Source organism: Adiantum capillus-veneris, chromosome 17 (assembly GCF_014529385.1).
Source record: "Adiantum capillus-veneris isolate H3 chromosome 17, ASM1452938v2, whole genome shotgun sequence".
Classification (NCBI taxonomy): Eukaryota; Viridiplantae; Streptophyta; class Polypodiopsida; order Polypodiales; family Pteridaceae; genus Adiantum; species Adiantum capillus-veneris.
In genome coordinates, this window is record NC_140947.1 from 104866687 (window position 1) to 104888392 (window position 21706).

Genomic DNA, 21706 nt, shown 5'->3' on the forward strand with positions numbered 1-21706 from the left:
GATTTTTTGTCATGTAAGTGTTCTTAGATTCACGTTACTCTAGGTCTATCGTAGAGTTGCAGATATGGAACGTTCAAAGTGACATGCTTCAACAAGTAGTTTTGTTGATGAGAGGCGTGACGAGTAAAGCATGCAAAAGGCCACATGTGATATGTAGATTTTGATTGTGCTTCAATTATTGCTTAGATAGTCAACTACATTTCAGGAGTAGCTGTGTGTGTTGTTTTAGTGTGGAGGGAAGAGGCATTGGGTGAAGACTCGATGATGTTACCTGGCGTATGAGCAAGGTGTCTCTCTTGAGAAGGCCCTATGAAACAATAAAAGGCCCTTCTCATAACACTTTTGTATGAATGTTGTTATCCTCTTTGAGAACAATCCAAATTGACCAATCTATTTGTGTCGATCATGTGTGTGTCATAGAAAGATGTATAAAGATACACACACACGGACACACACACATGCATGTGCGTGCGCACACACACATACATGCGCGCGCGCGCGCACACACACACACACACACACACACACACACACACACACACACGTATCGTTGGTAAGAGCGAGGGAGATTTGCCGGCCGGTCGCACGACCTATAATCGGGGAAGAAAGAGACGCAGGAAATTGGCGGGGGGGCGGGGGGGGGGACGCAAGGAAGAATCTTTATGCTTGTATCTGATCAATGGGTGCCTGGACCGATACTATTCGCACGCCTTCTCGGACCGCCATCACCAAGCAAGGTGACAATGCCATGCTAGCAAGAAGCCTTATTAGAAGAGCAAGAGCACTGCCTTCTCTTCCCCCTGCCATTCCTCCATCCTCCTGGAGTAACCCATTTTCCTTTTGTATCGAAAAGGGGAGATGGCAATAGCGGCTGGCGTTCAGTCACTTTCTCATTCTTCATCGGTCCTCGCCATCAACTCTAAGTTCTCTCCAGCTCTCCCTCTCCATAGCTGCAGGCTTCCCTCTCCATTCTCTCAGTATTTTCCACTTCCTTTACATCAGAGGCTTCGCAAGCATTCCTCCAGTTTTTCTTGTTGTAAGCATGAAGGAGTCCCCATCACGATCCGCATGGCAGCATTCGCGTTACACTGCCTCTCTTCTTCTTCTTCGTGCCCTCTCGGCAGCCTTCATCAAGTTAGATGCAAAGGAATGCTAAAGCGCGCAGCCATGGTCACTGCATTTGCGGCAGCTGATTCAGATCAGTCACAATCAAGTCATGAAGAGTGAGTAAAACTGTCTCTGAGAAAATGTGAAGTTCCCTTTTGACGCACATCCAGTGACAGGTTAAGTTTTCATGGCAACGTTCCTCTTTTAGACTTGGTGAGGGTACTATTGGTTGTTGGGAAGGGGAAGGAGAATCACTTCCGAAAAGGCCCAGTCCAGAGGTATGGTCATTTCCCTTGTGGTATTGTTCAGGTCTATACCTTTCTCTCACACCGTTGCTTATGCAACCATCAGATCAAACCTAGGGGTGTGGTTCAAGCTCAATTGCAAGCTCTTCGCGAGCAAGACCTTGCTACTGTGTATGAATTTCTTGCTACCCTTTCTCTAATTATTTTATTACCAGGAGTGCTAATCTAGCACTTGATTGATTTTCTCTCTGTCTCTCTCACTCTCTGCGTGGCAGCTTTGGGTTTGCATCTCCGAAAAACAAGGCTCATACTGGACCTCTCTCTCGATTCACTGAAATGATCCAAGGACGAGCTTATAACGTATTTTCTTGTTTCATTTTGTTCTGCAACAGTGTTTTTTTTACCATTAGATTGGATTCTAGTTTTATCAGGCTTTCTACTTGTTTTGTCCAAGATAATCTTTTTGTAACCTTTGCTAGTGTCCAGCAGGATATTATGATGTGATTATCACACTTTTTCCATTTTGGTTCTGTTGAGGGAAACTTTCAAGTTTGATTTGAAGAGCGTCAAGCTGGTAAAAAAAGACCATTAGAATCAGAAGTATTGTCAGATATAGAGATCTTAATTTGGTTTGAACAATAACAAAGAGGTGATGAATTTGGCTCAAGTTTGCTGATGCTCATCAGGTGTTCCCATAGGGTGCCATGTCATGAGCTTGTCACATACCCCTCCTATAGAAGAGTAATCGTTTGTGATTACACCTATGTACACAAAAACTCAACCAGCATTGTTAAGAGTTACTGTCCCATTCAGTCATGTAGAAAATTAGACAAAATTCCTTCGAAGAGAGAATGCTGCAGTCATTCGTCTCATATATTGATATGCACAACGGATACTATTAGAGTTTGCCACCTCTTTGGCTGGTCCTAATGGAGCTGCTAGTGCCTCTTGATCTCCCAAGGGCTGATCATAGGGAGAGAGCTGTTTTGTAGCCGTGCCCGGCCTATGTGAGGCAGTTTTCTCATCGTTGGCTTGTTTCTGCTGTTTTTTGCCCACCTTTATTGCGAGCGGTGTCATATAGTCTGGCTCTTGGTGGCCACAGGTCTACAATGTCTGTCCAATCGATTCCATATCTTCCAGTTTATCCCTATTTTTCTGGGTCGTGGGGCATCTTGGAGGTTGGGCAACCTGCCAGGCTCTCTATGTAGGGAGGGGTGGTGTCTACTCATGTATCATCCCGTTTCACATATGCAATGTCCATCAAGCATTTTGGGGTCTCTATCTCTCTCCAGTAAGTCTACCAGCATTTTCTCTCCCCAAGCGTTTTGGGAGATCTCTCCATGTCTCTTAGTGCTTTGTAGGTTGCCCTTTCTGTGCCTTCCTCAGCCCTAGGCGACCTCTTTTGCTGCAGTTTTCTTGCAAGTTGAGGTGATCGCCGTAATGGGGTTGTTTGCACTGGTTCCACATTCGGAGGTTGATGTTGTCCAGCATTGGAGCTGAGAGGTCGTGCATCTGTTGCCACGATTTCAGCCATACCCATCCATCTTCCTTTGCCACTTCTTTGATGTTGTTAGAGCTCTGATGTTAGATCCGTTCTTTAAACTTGGTTTGGGGTGTTTTGGTGCCCTTTTGGCGGTTTCAAGGAGGAGCAAGCTTGCTGTTTTCTGCTTTCAGATTTGACATCATCACATCCACTGTGAGTTTTCAAGGATTCGGTGCAAGTTTTGCAAGTACAAAGAGGACTCACGAGGTCTATTGGCTGCAGTAAATTTCAAATTCATGGGGTTCATTTTGATTGGGTGTAGATGAGAATCTGGAGTTAGAAGCAGCAGCCCTTTGGAGAGACAATTGGCTGGCTGTTCAGTTGTGTCTCAGATTTGGTGTTGATTTGGAGTTGTAGGACCGATTTGGAGTGGTTTCTTCTTGCACCCTATCCTATCCTCTTCACATGATCCTACTCTTCCAATCGACATGTTGGCAGATGACAAAAAAGGTGATGGTGTTGCAAGTGCAACGTGGGATTGGGATAACGCTGAGATGGTTGACAAATCTGGTGAAGTGTTATGTGTAGCGGAAGTGATTGCTGGTGCGTGCTCATGATTAGTGCTCAGTGTGTACTCAAGAAACTTCCTTTTACTTTATGAGAGTTGTGCAAAAGACTAGAGAGAGAGAGAGAGAGTGATATTGTGAGCGACTGTTGAGAGAGAGAGAGAGAGAGAGAGAGAGAGAGAGAGAGAGAGAGAGAGAGAGAGAGAGAGAGAGAGAGAGAGCGGAAGTGAATGTTGAACTTTGCTCAAGATGAGTGCTTTGAATTGTGCTCAAGGGTTCCTTTTACTTACGGAAGGGAGAGCCTTCCGTTCGTTTAGTGAGAGTGCAATGATCACAAACAAAGTGAATGACACTGTGAATGAAGGTGCTGAGACTGAGAGAGAGAGAGAGAAGAATACGACACCTGACTGTTGTCAAACCCTCCTCCAAGGGCCCCCCTTTCTATGGCTAGAGAGGTCTATGCTATTGATTGCACAAATCTAGTACAATGGTCTAGATGCAATGGACTTGCCAACGATGTCGATGACAATGAGGACGACGATGAGGACGCGTTAAAATCTGAAAACTTTAGGGGCTGAAATCTGCAAATCTGCTAGCTGCTGAATTCTGACACTGTTTCGGCGATGGCGGAGACGATGCGTTGAAAAACGCAGATGCTGAAATTTGCGGACAGCGGACTGAAACTGAAAACGCTGGTTGATCTGATGGCGCGGCGAGGATCTGTTGCGGGTAGGTGAGATCTGCGACGAGGCTAGGGACCAATCTGTTGTGTCTAAAGTGCTGAAAGTTGATAACGCTGATGCACTGGGGCTGATCTATCGCGGGAAACTGCAAAACGCTAGGCTAGGTCTGCAACTGTAAAAACGCCAAATGGAATCTGCTGTAGCAAAAACGCCGGGCTGATCTGCAACCTGAAAACGCTATCTGCTGGGATCTTAAAACGCTGGCTGATTTGGGATGCCCAAAAACGCTAGGTTGGTCTTGTAGTTGAAAACGCTAAGTCTCCTACCGGTCTTGCTGAGAAGGTGAACTGCAAGTCATTGGAACTTCTGCTGCCTCTTTTGCCAGAAAGTGCTAGCGCTAGGTTTCTTTTATAGAACTTAGCAAATTTGCCCTACCCAGTTTCCCAACAAAGTCACTTATTAATAATAAGTGAAAAATGGATAAAATAGGAAAAATGGGTTCTGTGCACTGCAAAATGCTCATGATGGGTATTGACCGTCATGCTGTGTGCAAACAGAGGGTATGCAACTACTGTAAGTACCTGGGCATGCACGGCCTACGCACAGGCTCGCAAAGGTGCCAGAACACTTCCTAAGCTGACCTGAACCCTGGACCTGAAGTAGCTTGTCCACATGCACAAAGGGCTAGATGTGCATGTGACATCCCCTCCTTTTCAAAGTGAGGTACTGGTACCGAACTGTATGGCGTCGAGGGAGATCGCCAACAACGTCTGGAATCTTGGGAAGGACTCTTCGTCGGCCCACTTTGATGCGTGGGTCGTGCGATACTTGAACTTCATGAAGGTCTGCAATGCTTGCTTCTTTGGGCCGCGTCGAAAGCAACACAAAGTGAGCTGTGGCTGCTTCAATGCTCCAATTGTGTCTATGGACATAGGTCCACCTTCTTCAAGAATCTCTGAGGAGGAAAATTCTTGAAACCACTTCCAACACAAAATCATGAACATACCCATTCCATGTAGAGTGATTGGAAAAATACTAATCTTTCTAAAAGACTGTGCATGCAATGCAGATGAACAAAGTGACGGAATGCCAAACCATTCAACAAACACACGCAAAAAGTGAGATCGAATCTTGACTTGTCGTCCTAAACCTATCCACTGTGGCAAATTGAAACCGGCCTGTGGGGTGGTAGACGTTGGCTTTCACCCGAAATTCTTTACTCTAAACACACACAGAGAGAACATGCAAAGGAAACCTGCGACGGGAATTAACACTTGAGGACACACGGCTCGGAAGCTAGAATGCTCCGAGCAGACACCGACAACTTGTAGGCCCCAAAATTGGTGCCCCTTTCGGTATTTCTTTATTCTTTAGGAGGGTAAATTACAAGGTAAGGTCCTGGGAATCCTTCACGTGTATCCACCTAGATACCATCTGATTTGGCCAAATTTCGGCATCATAACAGCCCCAAAACTTGCGCGAAATCAATTCCCCTGCTAGAACTCACTTGCACTGGCATATACCCTCTGATTCCAGCCCAAAAACAGTAAATTCAGCACGCTGTATTTACTGGTTTTTGCCCTGTTTTCAGCCCAAAACAGTCCCCTAGCTGTCCTCTACCAGTGGGGCACGATTCCCAAGTGTCCTGGCATCCGTATGGCTGAAAGACATTCAAATTACAGCGCATACACAGCGCTGATTTTGCACCTGTACGGTGAGGTTATGACCCTCACCGGTGCCTGCTTTGGAGTAGCAGTTAGTTACCCCTGTTCCTGCTCAAGGAGGCTCTTGCCTCAGCACAAAAGCATGAACCCACACAGCTGTACATTAGTCAAATGAGGAGCCCTCTTGTGGGGCATCACATAACTGCACGTAGGGGAAAGAGAGAGCTGTGTGTAGCGTGCAAGGCATCACTCCTAGCACCACACTGTACATAAGAGGGAAAGGAAGCACTCCATAGCTCTTAACATGTGACAAAATGCAAATGAAGCCCTCTCCCAGCTTAAAAATCAGCGCCCATTTTTCTGCAAGGGGAAAGTTCATGAAAAATCGACGCTTGGCGCATTTACAAGCATTTGCCCGTTTCGGGTTCGCCGCTTAAAAATATCCCAACTGATCGCTCAGTTGACTCCATACGCGACGGCTACAGCCTTTGAGGGAAAAGGTTTTGACATAGTGCCATTGTCCACCTTTTTTTGGCTACCGCGCCATGGATTTTATTTTTGATCTTCCCAAGACTCAAAGTGGGCATGATAGATTCAGTAAACATGCCCACTTCATTCTGGTAAGAAGACAATCAAGCCCGATCATTTGGCGAAAGTGTTTGTCTCACAGATTTTACGAATATATGGCATCACTCAGTCCATTGTTTCGGACAGAGATCCCCGGTTTACTAGTTTGTTTTGGAGGGCAATCTGGGAGAACATCGGCACATGGTTGTAGTTTTTGTCCTCGTTCCACCTGCAGACAGATGGGCGATTTGAGATAGTCAATTCAATGGTTTTGGATTTATGTTTCGGATCACAAGACTTAATGGGAAAAGTATTTTCCCTTGGTGGAGTTTGCCTAGAATAACACACGGGTAAGGCGCCATCTGAAGTATTCGAGGGTGCTAAGAAGGCTCCTCAATTTCTAAGCACCCAAGACAAGATTTTTTTGAAGCAGATTTTTGAAAAAGTCTATAAGGCATGGAAGGCCATCCAGTAGTTCAAAGGAGGAGAGCTCATCCCCTTTGACAATGACCAGATCAACAAGAAAACCAAGGAGTTCAAGGGAGGGAGTCAGGTCGTAAGGTTTGAGATGTTTTCAGGCTACAAGGACAACCATCGAGCCCTTGAGTTCGTACAACAATTTGACGTCGCTTTCTTTGGTGGACGGTTCACAGAATACTCCACGGTGCGAAAGGCAGTATCTTATTTGAAAGGAACGGTACAGACATGGTGGTCTACTTTGTTGTTACTCAAAGTACTTGCGACGTGATTAAAATTCAAGACAATTTTCACGTCAACTTGGATATCGGATGAATATGCACAAGATGTCATCACGGCTTGGCATCACTTGAAAATGATTGAGAAAGATACATTGGACGACTACTGCAAGAGATTTTGGGATACTTATTTGCTAGTGTCTTCGTTTCGGAAGATTACTTCGAAAGACCAGATTGAGTGGTGGTGTTGTGGTTTGCTAAAAGAGATTCGAGGCTATTGTCTAAACCAGAAGTCTGACCCTATTTAGAGACTTATGCAACATGCTAAGGAACGATTTGGAACGCATGCCGGCTCATTGACTTATCTTACGGACAGGATAATATCCACCTCAACAAGGCAAGAGTCCACCATATTGAAAAGAATGAATCGGGGGAACCGGATGACAGCCCATCGCAAGATTCTGGAGAATCAGATAGTATCACATCCGAAGGTTCCGACGAGCTAAGGGAACCAGATACAAGTTCATCAAAGGATTTCAGAGAAAGGGGATCAACTGATAGTGCGTCTTAGGGTTCTGATGATTGAGACTGACGCACCAATGGACAGGGGAAGCTAAAGAAGCTACCCACAGGTCCCAGGGCACAAGGAAAGAAAGGAAAAAGGGAATCAGCTGGTAGATGAGAGATTTCCCGAGACCCAAGATAAGATTTTTGAAGCAGATTGGTATGATCTAGATCTGGATACTGCTTTTTCCAAGGTGCATGAGGCTCTTGAGAAGTCTCAAGCACGGCATAAGAAGGAAGCCGACAAGATTCGACGCGACTTGCAACTGAAGGAAGATGATTGGGTGCTCTTACGGTTTGAGAAGGCACGTCTAAGAAAACGAAAAGGGAAGGAGCGGCTTTTTCCAAAGCCAAGAATGCGATACTGTGGCACTTCTAGATTCAAGAGAAGATAGATGATGTATCCTTCAAACTGAAGTTCCCAGAAATTTGGAAGATTCACAATGCTTTTCATGTGAGTCACTTGAAAAATTTCAAGGGTGAGGTGCCGATCGACAAGGAGCCTAGGGAGCAACCTGAAGTGGAAGAGAACGAGGAGATACTCGTTCCGGAACAGATACTGGCTCACTGGGAAAGGAAAGAGAAAGATAAAGTGCGGCTGTTCTTAGTCAATAACTATTCGGCATTGGATGCGAAGTGGATGGAGGAGGACCTAGCAGATACTCCTCAGATTTGGAACTTTACCTTGAGATTTTCGGTCTAGCTTTGACTATTCCGAGAGATCCCGTGGATCAGCAGGGTTGAATCTGGTGCAGACGGGACTGCACAAGAGGGAAGTCACTCCGCTCCTTTGTCACAGGTTGCCGAGATGGAATAAAGTCATTGATTTTCCTTTGGATTTCAGGGATACTGATGGGCTGACAATATTCTGCTAGATGACTTTATGAAAGTACTTCGAAAATGGGACTTTTCAAAAAAGAATTTGAAATCTGTGCTCAGTCATGTGATTGTGTTGAGTGCAGATTTGAAAGACAAAAGGACTGCAGCATTTCGTCTTGAGAGTCTATGGACATGATCGCAATAAGGATTAGTCAATTCGACATTAATGAGGTCCTATGTGGATCTATATGCAATAGCTAAATACGTTGCCAAGAATCGTGGTCCTAGATCAGAATGAGTCTATGGACATGATCGCAATAAGGATTAGTTAATCCGACATTAGTGAGGTCCTATGTGGAACTAGATGTGATTGCTAAATACATTGCCAAGAATCATGGTCCTAGATCTCCATGGATTCTATGTGCTTTGGTTTGAATGTGATGTGAATGTTCAGTGACTGTCGTCTTTGTGCAAGTGTTGGATTGGTCTCCTCTAGTGCATCGGTACTTAGAGTCAGTGTCTACTGAATTGATTTATGGCCTCTGCCTGTTTTGCAAGCGTAATTGAGGGCGATTATAATCTGACGAAAGTGGCATTGTTGTACGGACAACACAACAATACAAATTTTCGAAGGTTGCATTGACATGTTGACGTAGTAGCTGTACGGACCTCTGTGTTTTGTGCTGACATGCCACGTGGTAGGTTGTATGGAATTTCGTAATTTGCGTTGGCTGCTTTGGCAGTTTTTGGGACCAGATGCTTTTGGAACAAGTTGCTTTTGAGTTTAACTGCTTTTGACATCCCTTGTAAGTTTGTAAGAGCCCTTGGGGCCTCACTCTACAAAGCATCTAGACTCAGAGTCTAAGAGCAGAAGTCCCTCGGGAGTTGTACTTTGCATGATTAATGATAAAGAAATACCGAAAGGGGCGCCAGACTTTGGGGCCAATACCTCTGGGCATGGAACTCCATCGGTCTCTCTCTCTCTCTCTCTCTCTCTCTCTCAAAGTTTAGTGATTTTGAAGTCTGCGTTCGTGTGTTGCTATTGATTTCACGGTGCGAGTGTCCAAGCCTGTTACGCTTTCCGAGGGATATCGACTCTATGATCTAGTAAAGACGGTCATTGCATAGAACCGAGATATGGTCTTCGATGAGCATATTCCTGCAGAGCGGGCTTCAACTCTCAAGTCGTCCACACTATCTCTAGATTTGCCTATGCTTGGAGATCTTGATGATGATTCCTCTGATGAACCCTCTTCTCTAGTTCGTGTCCCATAGGCTCTGGAGATGGATGCATAGACTCATGATGATGCAGTTGTTGATGGTACTCACCATGGTGCAGGTGTGAGGAGGATGTACCAAATGCTCCCTCTTTCGGGGGCAAACCCGACAAGTTACTAAAATAGCTATTGAAGAGAATGAGAGATGCAGCTACTTCAATGTTTCTACCAGATTAGCGTGAGGCGGGTACTATGCAACTGTCTCGATGACTTCAGAATGTTGAGATAGATGGGAATAGGTGGACTATGCTTTGATGTCTTTAGTGGCAAACGATAGAGAACCTCTATCAGCTGCTGAGGCCCTTTCACAACCAAAGTGGAAGGAGGCCATGTAGGCAGAGCTTGATTCCATCAAGTAGAATAAGACATGGGTACTGGTTCCATGACCACCAAAGCGGAAGGTCATTGGTGTCAAATGGTTTCATCGTTCTTCAACAGACCCAAATTTTTATCTTTTTAGAGAGGGAGGATTTGTGACTCTTGTTATCCTCTATGTGGATGTTGTCGGGGGATGGTGGGTTCAAAAGGCGAGCCAAGGCACGGGGCCTATGGCTATAAGAAAAAGGTGAGAGAGAAGATGCACAACACAACACTAAAGACTAGAACCTCTTTGCAATGAAAATGAAGCACGAAGATAATTGAAACTGAAACTGAAACTGAAACTGAAACCACGGACGAGAAATTTCAAATGACACTTGTTTAGTCAAGCGGGGCCGTTAACAACAGTGGAAATTGGATTAATTTTTGATTAAGGAGTTTATGCTCCTTTACGAAGGGTTTAAACCCAATTAGATTAGTAATCACTGTATTTGAGCGTCTGTTAATGGATGATGAAGCTCCTCTCCTCTTTTGCCACAAGGAAGAGCCCCTATCCGGCTTCATGAGCTCTCAAAAGCTCTCTGTCTCCATCTTTTTGCTTGTTCTCCTCTTCTTCAATTGCCAAAAAACAAGAGCTCTCTCCATTCTTTCTTCTCTGTGTTCTCCAAAACAAAAAACTCCAACTCTCAACTCCCAAAAATTTTCTTCTATGGGTGTGTCCCCTATTTTCAGCTTTTCTATATTTTTCTCCACCACTCAGTTAACAACTGCATGAACCGCTGCTTTGGCTATATTCCCGGCATGTCACTCTCTTCTTTGAGATCATACCCCATCATGGGAGCCGTAGCGCCAACGCTACTGGCATAAGTAGCAGTGGTTGCCCTCAAAAAAGGTTTGATGTGGGACCGGCCGCCATGGAGTGCCACCTCATCATACGGTTCGAGCTCAGCTGCCGCCCAGATCTGCCAAGAGCGCCAACCGCGTAGCGCGTGCATCGCCAATTCCATGGCCACGAGCTCACGGACCTCTCTCCTGCTTCACAATTAAAAAAGGGCCATGATCTAGGCTTTATAGCCTGGTGCCCTTGCATGTGGCTCTTTTCTCATGCCACGTGGCAGCAGCCCATGGCCCTGGCCCCCCCAAGGACTCAAACTTCATAAAAATATTAAAACTTATTATCCCCCCCCCCCCCCCCCCCCCACCCCCCCCCCACCACCACAACAACAACAACAACACACACACACACACACACACACACACACACACACACTTTTCAATGTTTTGCTATTTGTTGCTCACAAACCCGATTGCCAAGATGTCAAGCCTTGACTAAACTCCATCTTCCCAAATTCAAGCTGCTTGACCTTTGCCGCTTTTAGACCTTCCCGAACTCTCCAACCAAAGTGACCAAAACCGGGAAAATCCAGCTGACATCGTCCGGTTGACAACTGCTGCCGACTTAAACTTTAATATCTTGCTGCTCCAAGCTCCGATTGATGAGCCATCAATTCCTACGGCCTTCACATAACGCATACTTCGCATACAAACCCTGTCGAGGTTGTAAAACCTTCAGATGGCACATTAACCGAGGCGATCAAACTGGTACGGAATTGGCCCCTTGTGAAAATTTAACGGGCAATATCTTGGCAACCAAATCTCCGATTGTTGATCTGAAAAGACCGATGCTCTCCACAAAGTGAGCACTTCAGGCCCATGCTTTTACTTCATCTCTGATCCCTCATGTGTAGTTTGCCCAAACTGGTATAGATTTGCAATCGATTCAAACTTCAAACTGTCATAACTTCCCACCGTAGCTCCAATCGACGAGCCGTAACGACAGGCCTGTGGAGTATTGAGTACTGCAGTTCTAGTCCATAAAGTCCCATGTATAATCACTTCAAGCATACTCTCTTTTAGCATTAACAATATAATTTTTGGCCCTTTAAAGCCGCATACGGCATACATTTAGCTTAAAATTAGCTTGTTATCAAGCCCTGACCACTGGTCAACAATCATGTAGGATTCAATCAAGCACAATGTACATCCTTCTGATCTTTTTCTTATCACGGAAACGGAGCTGCACAACAACGCTTTTGTGATCACAAGTAGCCATGACCCGCATATGTGCAGTAGTATGGAGACCTTGGTACGGGAGTTTGAGAAGACCTCTCTCCGCTTGCTTCATTACTTTCTTGGATTGGAGATATGGCAGACCGGGGGGGGGGGGGGGGGGGGGGGCATCTTTCTCTCTTAGCATCACTATGTCCAAGAGTTGTGAAAGCATTTGTTTATGATCGAGTTCAAACCTCTCTCTCCTATGGATAATGGATCCCAACCAAAAGTCATAGTACGACATCATAGATGTAAGAGATGCTACCAAGTATTGGAAGCTGGTCGGTTCTCTTATTATATTCTTGAACACCCGGTTTGACGTCAGTTTCCCAGTGTGACTTCTCGGTTAATTCGTGCAAAGACCTGCCAAGGCACATATGGAGCAAGCTCTTCAGATCTTGAGATATTTGAAACAGTGGGCATTTTGTATGTAGCTAGAGGTACAGGCTTCAAGATCATTCTTCGAGGATGGAGTGATTCAGATGGGGTGGTGATCCAGAAGGACGAAGTTTGACTACACGTTACATCTTTTCATTTGGCACAGGAGCAATTTCATGGAGTAGCAAGTAGTAGCCTACAGTTGCCTTATCATCCACAGAGTCAGTGTATCGGGCTGTTTGCAAGAGACATCCAAGTTCTAGACGGTATCCCAAAACAAGACCAGGGGAGAGAGTCAGGGCGTTGGAGAGGAGAGATAGGGAGAATGCCCTGTCCTGTGGCTGCTCACAAGAATGGGCTAACAGCCAGAAATGATGCCAACGCTGCAGTTGCGTAATATTTTTTAAATTTTTGATTTAAAAGCATTCCATGCACACTAATACTGTCTTAAAGGAATCGGGAAAACTTGCTGTGTCTGCTGTAGGCAATGAATTATTCTGCATTTCAAAAACTGCAGCTTGTTTGCTCTTTTTTCATACTTGACAAGTGGCTCTGCATGTCTTTACAGGTCATGCTTGGACATTCAAGTGCAAAGGTGCTAAGTACACTCTCTGTTGGTCCTGACAGATTCCAACAGGTAGCCATTTCAATTTACTATATTTATTAAACTGAATAACTTGTGTGTGGATATGTTGTGTCACATGAAAAGTTTGGGATTGTACTTATAAACCTGTTTCACTCTGTGCAGCGTATTCTGATCGAGGGATCCAATGGCAAGCAGGCTATTTTCTCATGGTCTTTGTCAAGACAAGTAAGTTCCCTGAGTCAAAGAAAATAGTGATGTAGAGGAAGTTAGTGGTGGGATAATCTGGGCGACATATTTGTGGCCACTTGAAACTCGTAACTCATGTTCGATGATTAATATTGACTTGTCAACAGTTTTGTTGAAATTGTAGTAGTGGTTAGCCTCAGCAAGGATTTCTGTTTTTTGTGAAAAGTCAGAACTCATTTACTGTAAAAAAACTTGTATTGGAATCGGTATGATAGTATTCCCAGTAACAATCGAGGTTCCTGAGTAGCAGCCGGTAACACCCCACCAAAGCCATATTGGAATGGTGAAGGGTTGCTTGTTGTGATAAATCTTTGAGCTAGAAGCTTTCCAAATGCCCCATCTACTGAAAGGGCCTGCTTGAATCATCTCTATGGAGGAGATTGATGCTATACAGTATAGACCCATGCATAACTTACTTGGAAGATCCTCCCACCCCCCCTGCCCTGGCGACCCCACAACAAACATAGACACGCAAAGAAGGCAACCCAACATTTGTAGTTCACTCCCTTCTTTGTATCACTTGTTCCATGTCCAGTCCCTTAGTTTAGTTTCTTTTTGGGTGACACCTTGGGTACCAGTCTGCTACCATGGAATTTTCTCTGTGGACAGGTGCTTCGTTCATGTCCGTTGTCATGGTTTTAAGTTTCGGTCATTTTGGCCTTTCGTAGAACTTCATTTAGCATATTATATTGTTTCATTTCATGTTCTCAATGCATACAGTCTTTGCATCGACCCTCATAATGATAGAGAGCTCCATCCCTTTCGCTGAGTATCATCAGGTATCACCTTTGGGGCTGGAACCATCAGACTCCCTCTGTTTCAGGCTCTACCATAGTTGTAGTTTCCAGAAGACTTACATGTACAGGGATTTGTTTCTGACATTAATAAATTCTTTCATTTCTTTCTTTCTGCAAAGGTCTTGGTGAAAAGACGTAGTAAAGTGTGTATTAGGTAGTGTCATTTCAACTTTTAGTACCCAGGGAATGTATTTTTGTGAAGCTCTAGGTAGATTTGCAGTGAAAAGTCAACTTTTTCTTGTTTTCCTCACCCACAAATTAAAAAACGAGTGGTGATTTGTCTTTATCAGCACTGTGTAAGGTTTAAGATACAGCCCTGGCTTGTGAGTTATGCAGCCTGTTATGATCTGTAATTTTAATGGTGCAATTTTTGAGCAGGACACAGAACCATTTCAAGACTGCTGGATGACAGATTCTGTCCATCGTGATGAGTGATATGGGAAACCAATGAACATGCACGTTCGTACGAAGGCACCAACATGATTGCCACCTTCATTTTGCAAGGATTTTAGGATGTACTGTCTTTTGACATCAAGGAGAGGTGGCTTGCACTTAATTTATACACGATACGGTCACGGTGGTGGATTGCTTATTTGTGGGCAACCTGATTGCTTGTATCATCACATAGGGAATGCCACCTGTATATATTCAGAAATAGAGGAACAAAAAGGGGTAAGGGGATGGTTAATCTTCAGAAGGGAAAATCTTCTCTGAAGGGCATCACCTTGTAGTATTGTGAGTATAAGTTGTATGTATACTGAGCTATTGTACTGATAAACATGGTATTGCGTGCTCTTTAGTGTTTCAAGACGCTTCAGATGATTGTTATAGTTGAGTCTTTAACTTGCCTTCAATAAGGATCATAATGCCACATGTTTGCTCATGTTGGCCAAGCATGTGCTGTTGGTCGGTGCAGGTGTCTTTAACCGTTTATGGACAATTGTTATAGAAAGCTTGTAATCTATTATTTTTTACATTATCAGGCTACAGAAAATCACTAGGCACGAGTGAATTTGGAATATGGTAAGTGAGCACACACACTAGTGCTTACGTGCGTGTGCATGACACACACACACACGCGCGCGCACACACACACACACACACACACAATTACATATTTTTATATGGCCTATGCATGCAGGTCAAGATAGATCCGATCAAATTCAGGTGCTAATGGGCTGATATCTGAGGGAGCAGTCCCCAAATTTGACTTCAGCACTGATGGCATCGTTGCAAATACTCCAGATATGGTAGGAGAGGTGCTTGAGGCAGGCACAGCATTCAAATGGCAATAAAGCAGGGTTGCAACTGGCATGACCAAAAGCTGGATAGTTGCCACCACCATTCTGAGCGGTGAAGTCGTACGAAGCATACGCAGTATTTTCTGAGAGTTGGTAGAGGGTGGTGCCAAGGTGGCCCCAGAAGGGGCTACCTGCTGGAATAGGGTATGAGCTGCACTTCGCATATATGAGGGAGGTGTCAGGTGATGTAAGACCCTCTCCATTGGCGGTTATAACCGCTGTTATCAATATCAATATCATCTTCCACCATGTTGGTCCACGTGGCGAGAGTGCAACCTCTGTCATCATTTCCTGCAGGCACATTAATCATCTCAAGTCAATACAAAAGAACAGAGAGAAGCTTGATGAGTTTTGAAGGTTTCAGGTGTAAATTCAATGGCATCATTCAAAAAGCACAGATTAAATGCGATGTATCCAGCTCAACGCAAAGTACCTACTGTATTGCTGGGCTACTACTGATGAGCAGTGATTAGCTGCTGCTTGATGACATGCTTTATATATAGGCAGTGAGGTTTTTGGCTCAAGCACGAGTGCAGCCGCCTTTTGAGCTTTTAAATTAGGTCAAGTGGGTGAATGGAGGATTTTCAATTCACTCGCCCCCCCCTCCCCGACCCCCCCACACGGCATGGCACTATTTGACACCTCCTTTTTTGGAGGGCATCTACTGTCCTAGAACGTGGTTCATGGACTGTCTACGCAAGAGAGATGTGAGAGAGTGAGGGAGAAGATGATACCCATCATGATCAGTAGTTAGGCTGTTGTTTACTATAGTCTTAAGTCAAGCCAAACAGTGTATCGCACTTCCTTTTCTGTTTGCTGCAGCTTAGTTGGGTCTCTATCTGCAATTACTGAAACCAATTGAGATTACATGTTTGACTTAACAATATCTGCTCTTCTAATCATTCCCAATCTACAGCCTAATGATTTGTGAGATTTTGCTACTCAGCCTTGTTATTAAAGAATAGCGAAACAAAAAACAAATGTACAGTGGAGCATCATCCAGCTTGGAAAAAGTGGGAAAGACTAACTTTGTGAAAGCAATAAACCTGCGTTAATTTAGTGACAAGTGAAAGGGTTGACATATGTGTGACATTATCCCACCGTCATCTCTCTCTCTCTCTCTCTCTCTCTCTCTCTCTCTACCCCCCCCACCCACCCACCCACCCGTCACTCAATTGAAAGGCGTGGAGTCTCTCTCTCTCTCTCTCTCTCTCTCTCTCTCTCTCTCTGTGCGCGTCACGGCATTGCTGAAAGGCCGTTATAGTATGGCAAGTAGATATGAATTTTTTCGAGTCTGGCGCCATCGACGTGATGCGGTTTGTCATGAAATTGACAACCAAACTTTATACTTAGAATGGAGAAAATGTACATATCTAGTATTAATCATACATATGTGCTAAAGTATCTTGAAGAAAGCAACTGCCCCTTATCTTGAAGTTACTTGAGCGTCATACTTGACTCTATGAACGGGGGAACGGCTTGTTTCTTAATCCATTATGTGTTCCTAGCATTGAAAATTTTGTGACAATTGCTTCAAAACAATGCGTAGTATGTTGGATTGCTAGATTGTTATGTTTAGACAAAACATCGACAATGTCCTAAGCAAGTCAATATTTATCCATCCAAAAGAAATTCTAGTACCGTTTCTTAAAAAAATTTGATGAGCCTATAGTGCCTTTTTGTTTCCTTGCGCCTAGAAGTAGCCATGCTCTAACCAACATCAGGCGTTGAGTGTAGACGTTGTATGTAGAGAAAAGATGAAAGGTTTTCCCTCTTTGCTATGTACAAAAATTGGGCCCATAATGAGTGGTGCAGTACGTGAGGTGGGACACAAAGTTGATGTCATAGTCGAATGGTGGGTGCTTAGAAGTTAGGCACCATCAGCAAGTTTCAAATCTTTACACTTTGATGTTCCCCATGTCACCACGAGCCTTTACTAACATTTGACCAACAATAAAAGCTATCAATAAAGGAGCAAAGCCAAAGTTCTCAACGAGCGTTCTATCCAAAACATAGTCTCTAGGACCATGATGATTTCAAGATATGCCCAACACAGTTGTGCCGAGGACTAGAATATAAAATTATAAGAGAGAATGGTCATGGCATGAGCTTGAATCTCAATTTACCATAGAGAAATTTTTGTTATTTTGTTCTTGAATACCATGAATATCTTGTAGAAAATTGATTATGGGGTAGGGCACAACTTTCGTTCCTTGAAATTTTGGAGACACACTATGCCCACTCTGGACACAATACTTCTATATGACACTCATCTATACCGTGCATCTACATCCACATTTGGCCAACAATAAAAGCTATCAATAAAGGAGCAAAGACAAAGTTCTCAATGAGTGTTCTATCCGAAACGTAGTCTCTAGGACCATGGTGATTTCAAGATATGCCCAACACAACTGTGCCAAGGACTAGAATATGAAATTACAAGAGAAAATGGTCGTGGCATGAGCTTGAATCTCAATTTATCATAGAGAAATTTAGATTCGTTATTTTGTTCTTGAATACCATGAATATCTTGTAGGAAATTGATTATGGGGCAGGGCACAACTTTTGTTCCTTAAAATTTTGGAGAGACACTATGCCAACTCTCCACAATACTTCTATATGACACTCATCTATACCGTGCATCTACACCCACATTTGGCCAACAATAAAAGCTATCAATAAAGCAGCAAAGACAAAGTTCTCAACGAGCGCTCTATCCGAAACGTAGTCTCTAGGACCATGGTGATTTCAAGATATGCCCAACACAACTGTGCCAAGGACTAGAATATGAAATTACAAGAGAAAATGGTCGTGGCATGAGCTTGAATCTCAATTTATCATAGAGAAATTTAGATTCATTATTTTGTTCTTGAATACCATGAATATCTTGTAGGAAATTGATTATGGGGCAAGGCACAACTTTCGTTCCTTAAAATTTTGGAGAGACACTATGCCAACTCTCCACAATACTTCTATATGACACTCATCTATACCGTGCATCTACACCCACATTTGGCCAACAATAAAAGCTATCAATAAAGCAGCAAAGACAAAGTTCTCAACGAGCGTTCTATCCAAAACGTAGTCTCTAGGACCATGGTGATTTCAAGATATGCCCAACACAACTGTGCCAAGGACTAGAATATGAAATTACAAGAGAAAACGATCGTGGCATGAGCTTGAATCTCAATTTATCATAGAGAAATTTAGATTCGTTCTTTTGTTCTCGGAATACCATGAATATTTTGTAGGAAATTGATCATGGGGGCAGGGTACAACTTTCGCTCCTTAAAATTTTGGAGAGACACTATGCCAACTCTCCACAATACTTCTATATGGAACTCATCTATACCGTGCACTATCTACTTTTTTAATATCTTTAAAGTATTTGCTTAGTATAAAAAGTCTAACTTTTCTTTTTCTTTTTCTTTCATAGCTCCTTAAAGGTGTGCAAACTCCAAGTGAAGACATTACTCATAAGCTTTGTACTTTGTCTTGATGGAGAGATTGCATGCCGTGGTTCCAAAAGAATTTAGTTTTGATTTCACAAAATCTTTTACGTTTTCTTTGAATTATCTTTTTTGTATAGAAAAAACTTAACAAATAACTTATACATAGTATCCTATCTACATGAGAAGCATAAGGGCAAATTTTACTTCCTTGCTCTCTCAGCTCATCCATGGGATCATATGGTCATCGTTAAAAAATTACGTAGACTCACAAATAATACAAGCTTATACACAGGTTTTCTCCTACTACTTGTTGCACGTTTGTAGTGTTTTGTCTTGCTCATTTATAGCTTGCAACATCACGAAAGGCTCTCTACAAAATGGATTCAAGCGATTAACACATTAACTTACTTCTATAGCAAGGCCTACCAAGCAAGACTAGTTGATCTTTTCCATTCTTCCTTTGAACTAGCACAAATCTTTGAAAAATTGAATATGTAAATAACTTTAGTTATGCGAAGAGTGAAGAATTATATCACATGTCCAGTGGTAGAGGATTTTGTCAACGTATTTGAGTTCATGCTAGTAAGCTTTGTAGAGCAATATGAGCATCACTATAACTAAAGGCAAGACATTCTCCTTCTCACTTGAGCAACAAAGTGGATCACACTTTCCTAAAGACCAGAAGCATATCATGACCCCTTTAATATTAATAGTGTTTACATTATTATTTTTTGTATGGATGACCTTAGTGATTTTTTAAATTTGTTCTTTTGGGTATTTTTAGGTGACTTCGGTAACATCTTTTTCCTTTCTCTATGAACGAAGCCTTGAAAGCTTGAATTTGAGAGGAGGATGGTAGGGCAAGCCCTTCCCTTGACCTTGTTTTGGAGTTTTCTTCTTCTTCTTGCCTTTTTCCTTGCTTAGAGATATCTTTCTACCACTCTGCTCATCTTTAAGCTTCTAAGTGCCAACAAATATGACAATGGAAGCTTGTAGCATCGACTAAATGATTATGGCTCATCTATACATATAAAAGAATTAAAAATTACAAAATGGAAGCTTGTAGCCTCGATTAAATGATTATGGCTCATGTATACATATAAAAGAATTAAAAATTACAAGTCAAAATAAAAAACTTAAGTGGATGATATCATATAGAAATGGGGAACATTTACAAAGTGGTGCCAGTGGTGGGTGAAGCACCTTTTGCACACACCCATATAACTAACCTCTAGAGTGCGCGCACGCACACACACACACACACACACACACACACACACACACACACACACACACACACAACCCTCTTCACATTAACGTCCAATGTTTCCTCCTAGATCCTCTCCCTCTCACTTGTCATTTTGTTGATCATGTGCGCGCGTGCACACACACACACACACACACACACACACCCTCTTGTAAGTTGTACCCCCACATTCACTCCCTCTTACACACACACACATTTTGAAGTGCACGTATGTAGAGAGTGTGAAGGAAGGGGGGGGGAGAGAGAGAGAGAGAGAGAGAGAGAGAGAGAGAGAACACGATGTGTGGGGTGGAGCAGAGTGGCAAGAAGCAACACTTACTCCTTATTCTTCTATGTATAAATAATAGGTGAGTAAGTTAGTAGAGTTAGTGTGGGCGGCCGGACATCGAACATCCGACCTTGGGTAAAGGCGCAACGCCTTTACCCCAACAACCTCCCACATAAAGGAGAATGTGCCAAAAGTGGGTGCTACTAGTTAAACTACTAGTATATACAAGAAACTAAGTGAGAGACTCTCTCAACATATACCCACTGGCCTTGTGAGTCGATCTACATGCAGCCATATCGGCTTTAGTGATAGGCGAGCATGCGTATCCATGCTAGAGCCTGCATGTAAATTCCATAGACAACTCTTTATGGTTTACAAAACTCCACTATGCATCATACTAGTGTCAATTTGACAATCCCTGCTGCAAATGCTTCCACTATAGGTGCGAGGTTGGGCCTCTACATTAGTAGGTGGTACATGAGACGTCCAAACCCTGATGAAATCTACGCAAACTTGGCTATACTAGCCTCCTGAGCGTATCTGCAATCATTACATCATTAGGACTACTCATCACGTATGGATGTGTCAATGCCGACAACACTAGGGTGGCTACGTCTCTCACCCATAGGCGGGACTGTGCGTCCTGGCACCAACTCATCAGCCTCTAGCATGAGCAACTGATTTGATGGATATTTGATGGGGGAACATTGGCCTCATCCAATCTATCCTTAGTAGCAAACATCTTGAACACATCTGTGTTGTTGTCTCTAGGGTGCTGACTTGCTCTACCTCTGTCTGCATAGACTTTGACAATACCTACTGTGTCTCACTAGAGCAGTGCCATTCTACCTCTATCTCTATAGAGTCTACTGACATATCCAACACACAACTAAATGCTATGTCTCGTGATCATGATGGAGCTTACCCGTAAAGGAGACATGTTTCATCTTTCGCTCAAAGCATGCCATCAACAAAACCACGACCATGTCGTCTCGTGCCTCAGATGCATGCATAGGATATACCAAGTCACTATGGGATCCTCTGGTAATCACTAATGAACCACAATGCATCTAGAAAGATAGATCTCTAAGTAGTGTCTGACACCCATAATCTGCTAACCGTCTCACTGAGATCAAACTCTGTCTCAGCTGAGGAACATAGCACACATGCCATAGCGTATATGATGCACCAACGGGAAATGACAAGAAAACATCTCCTGCACAACTAATGTGAAACACCAAACTGTCGGTGAACTGCACACAACCAAAGCTCCCAATAGAAAAACTGCTAAACCACTTACGATGAGTTGTG

The 21706-nt window shown here is 43.4% G+C and overlaps 1 protein-coding gene across 1 annotated transcript; it reads left to right on the forward strand.

Moving 5' to 3' along the window:
- Window positions 1-717: 717 nt before the first annotated feature.
- Window positions 718-14683, forward strand: LOC147437818 (uncharacterized). Its single transcript, XM_086487265.1, has 7 exons — window positions 718-1223; window positions 1316-1385; window positions 1459-1523; window positions 1628-1712; window positions 13047-13115; window positions 13227-13289; window positions 14486-14683. The coding sequence occupies exons 1-7, from the start codon at window positions 859-861 to the stop codon at window positions 14540-14542; spliced, it is 774 nt and encodes a 257-aa protein (XP_086343391.1). The 5' UTR covers window positions 718-858; the 3' UTR covers window positions 14543-14683.
- Window positions 14684-21706: the final 7023 nt, after the last annotated feature.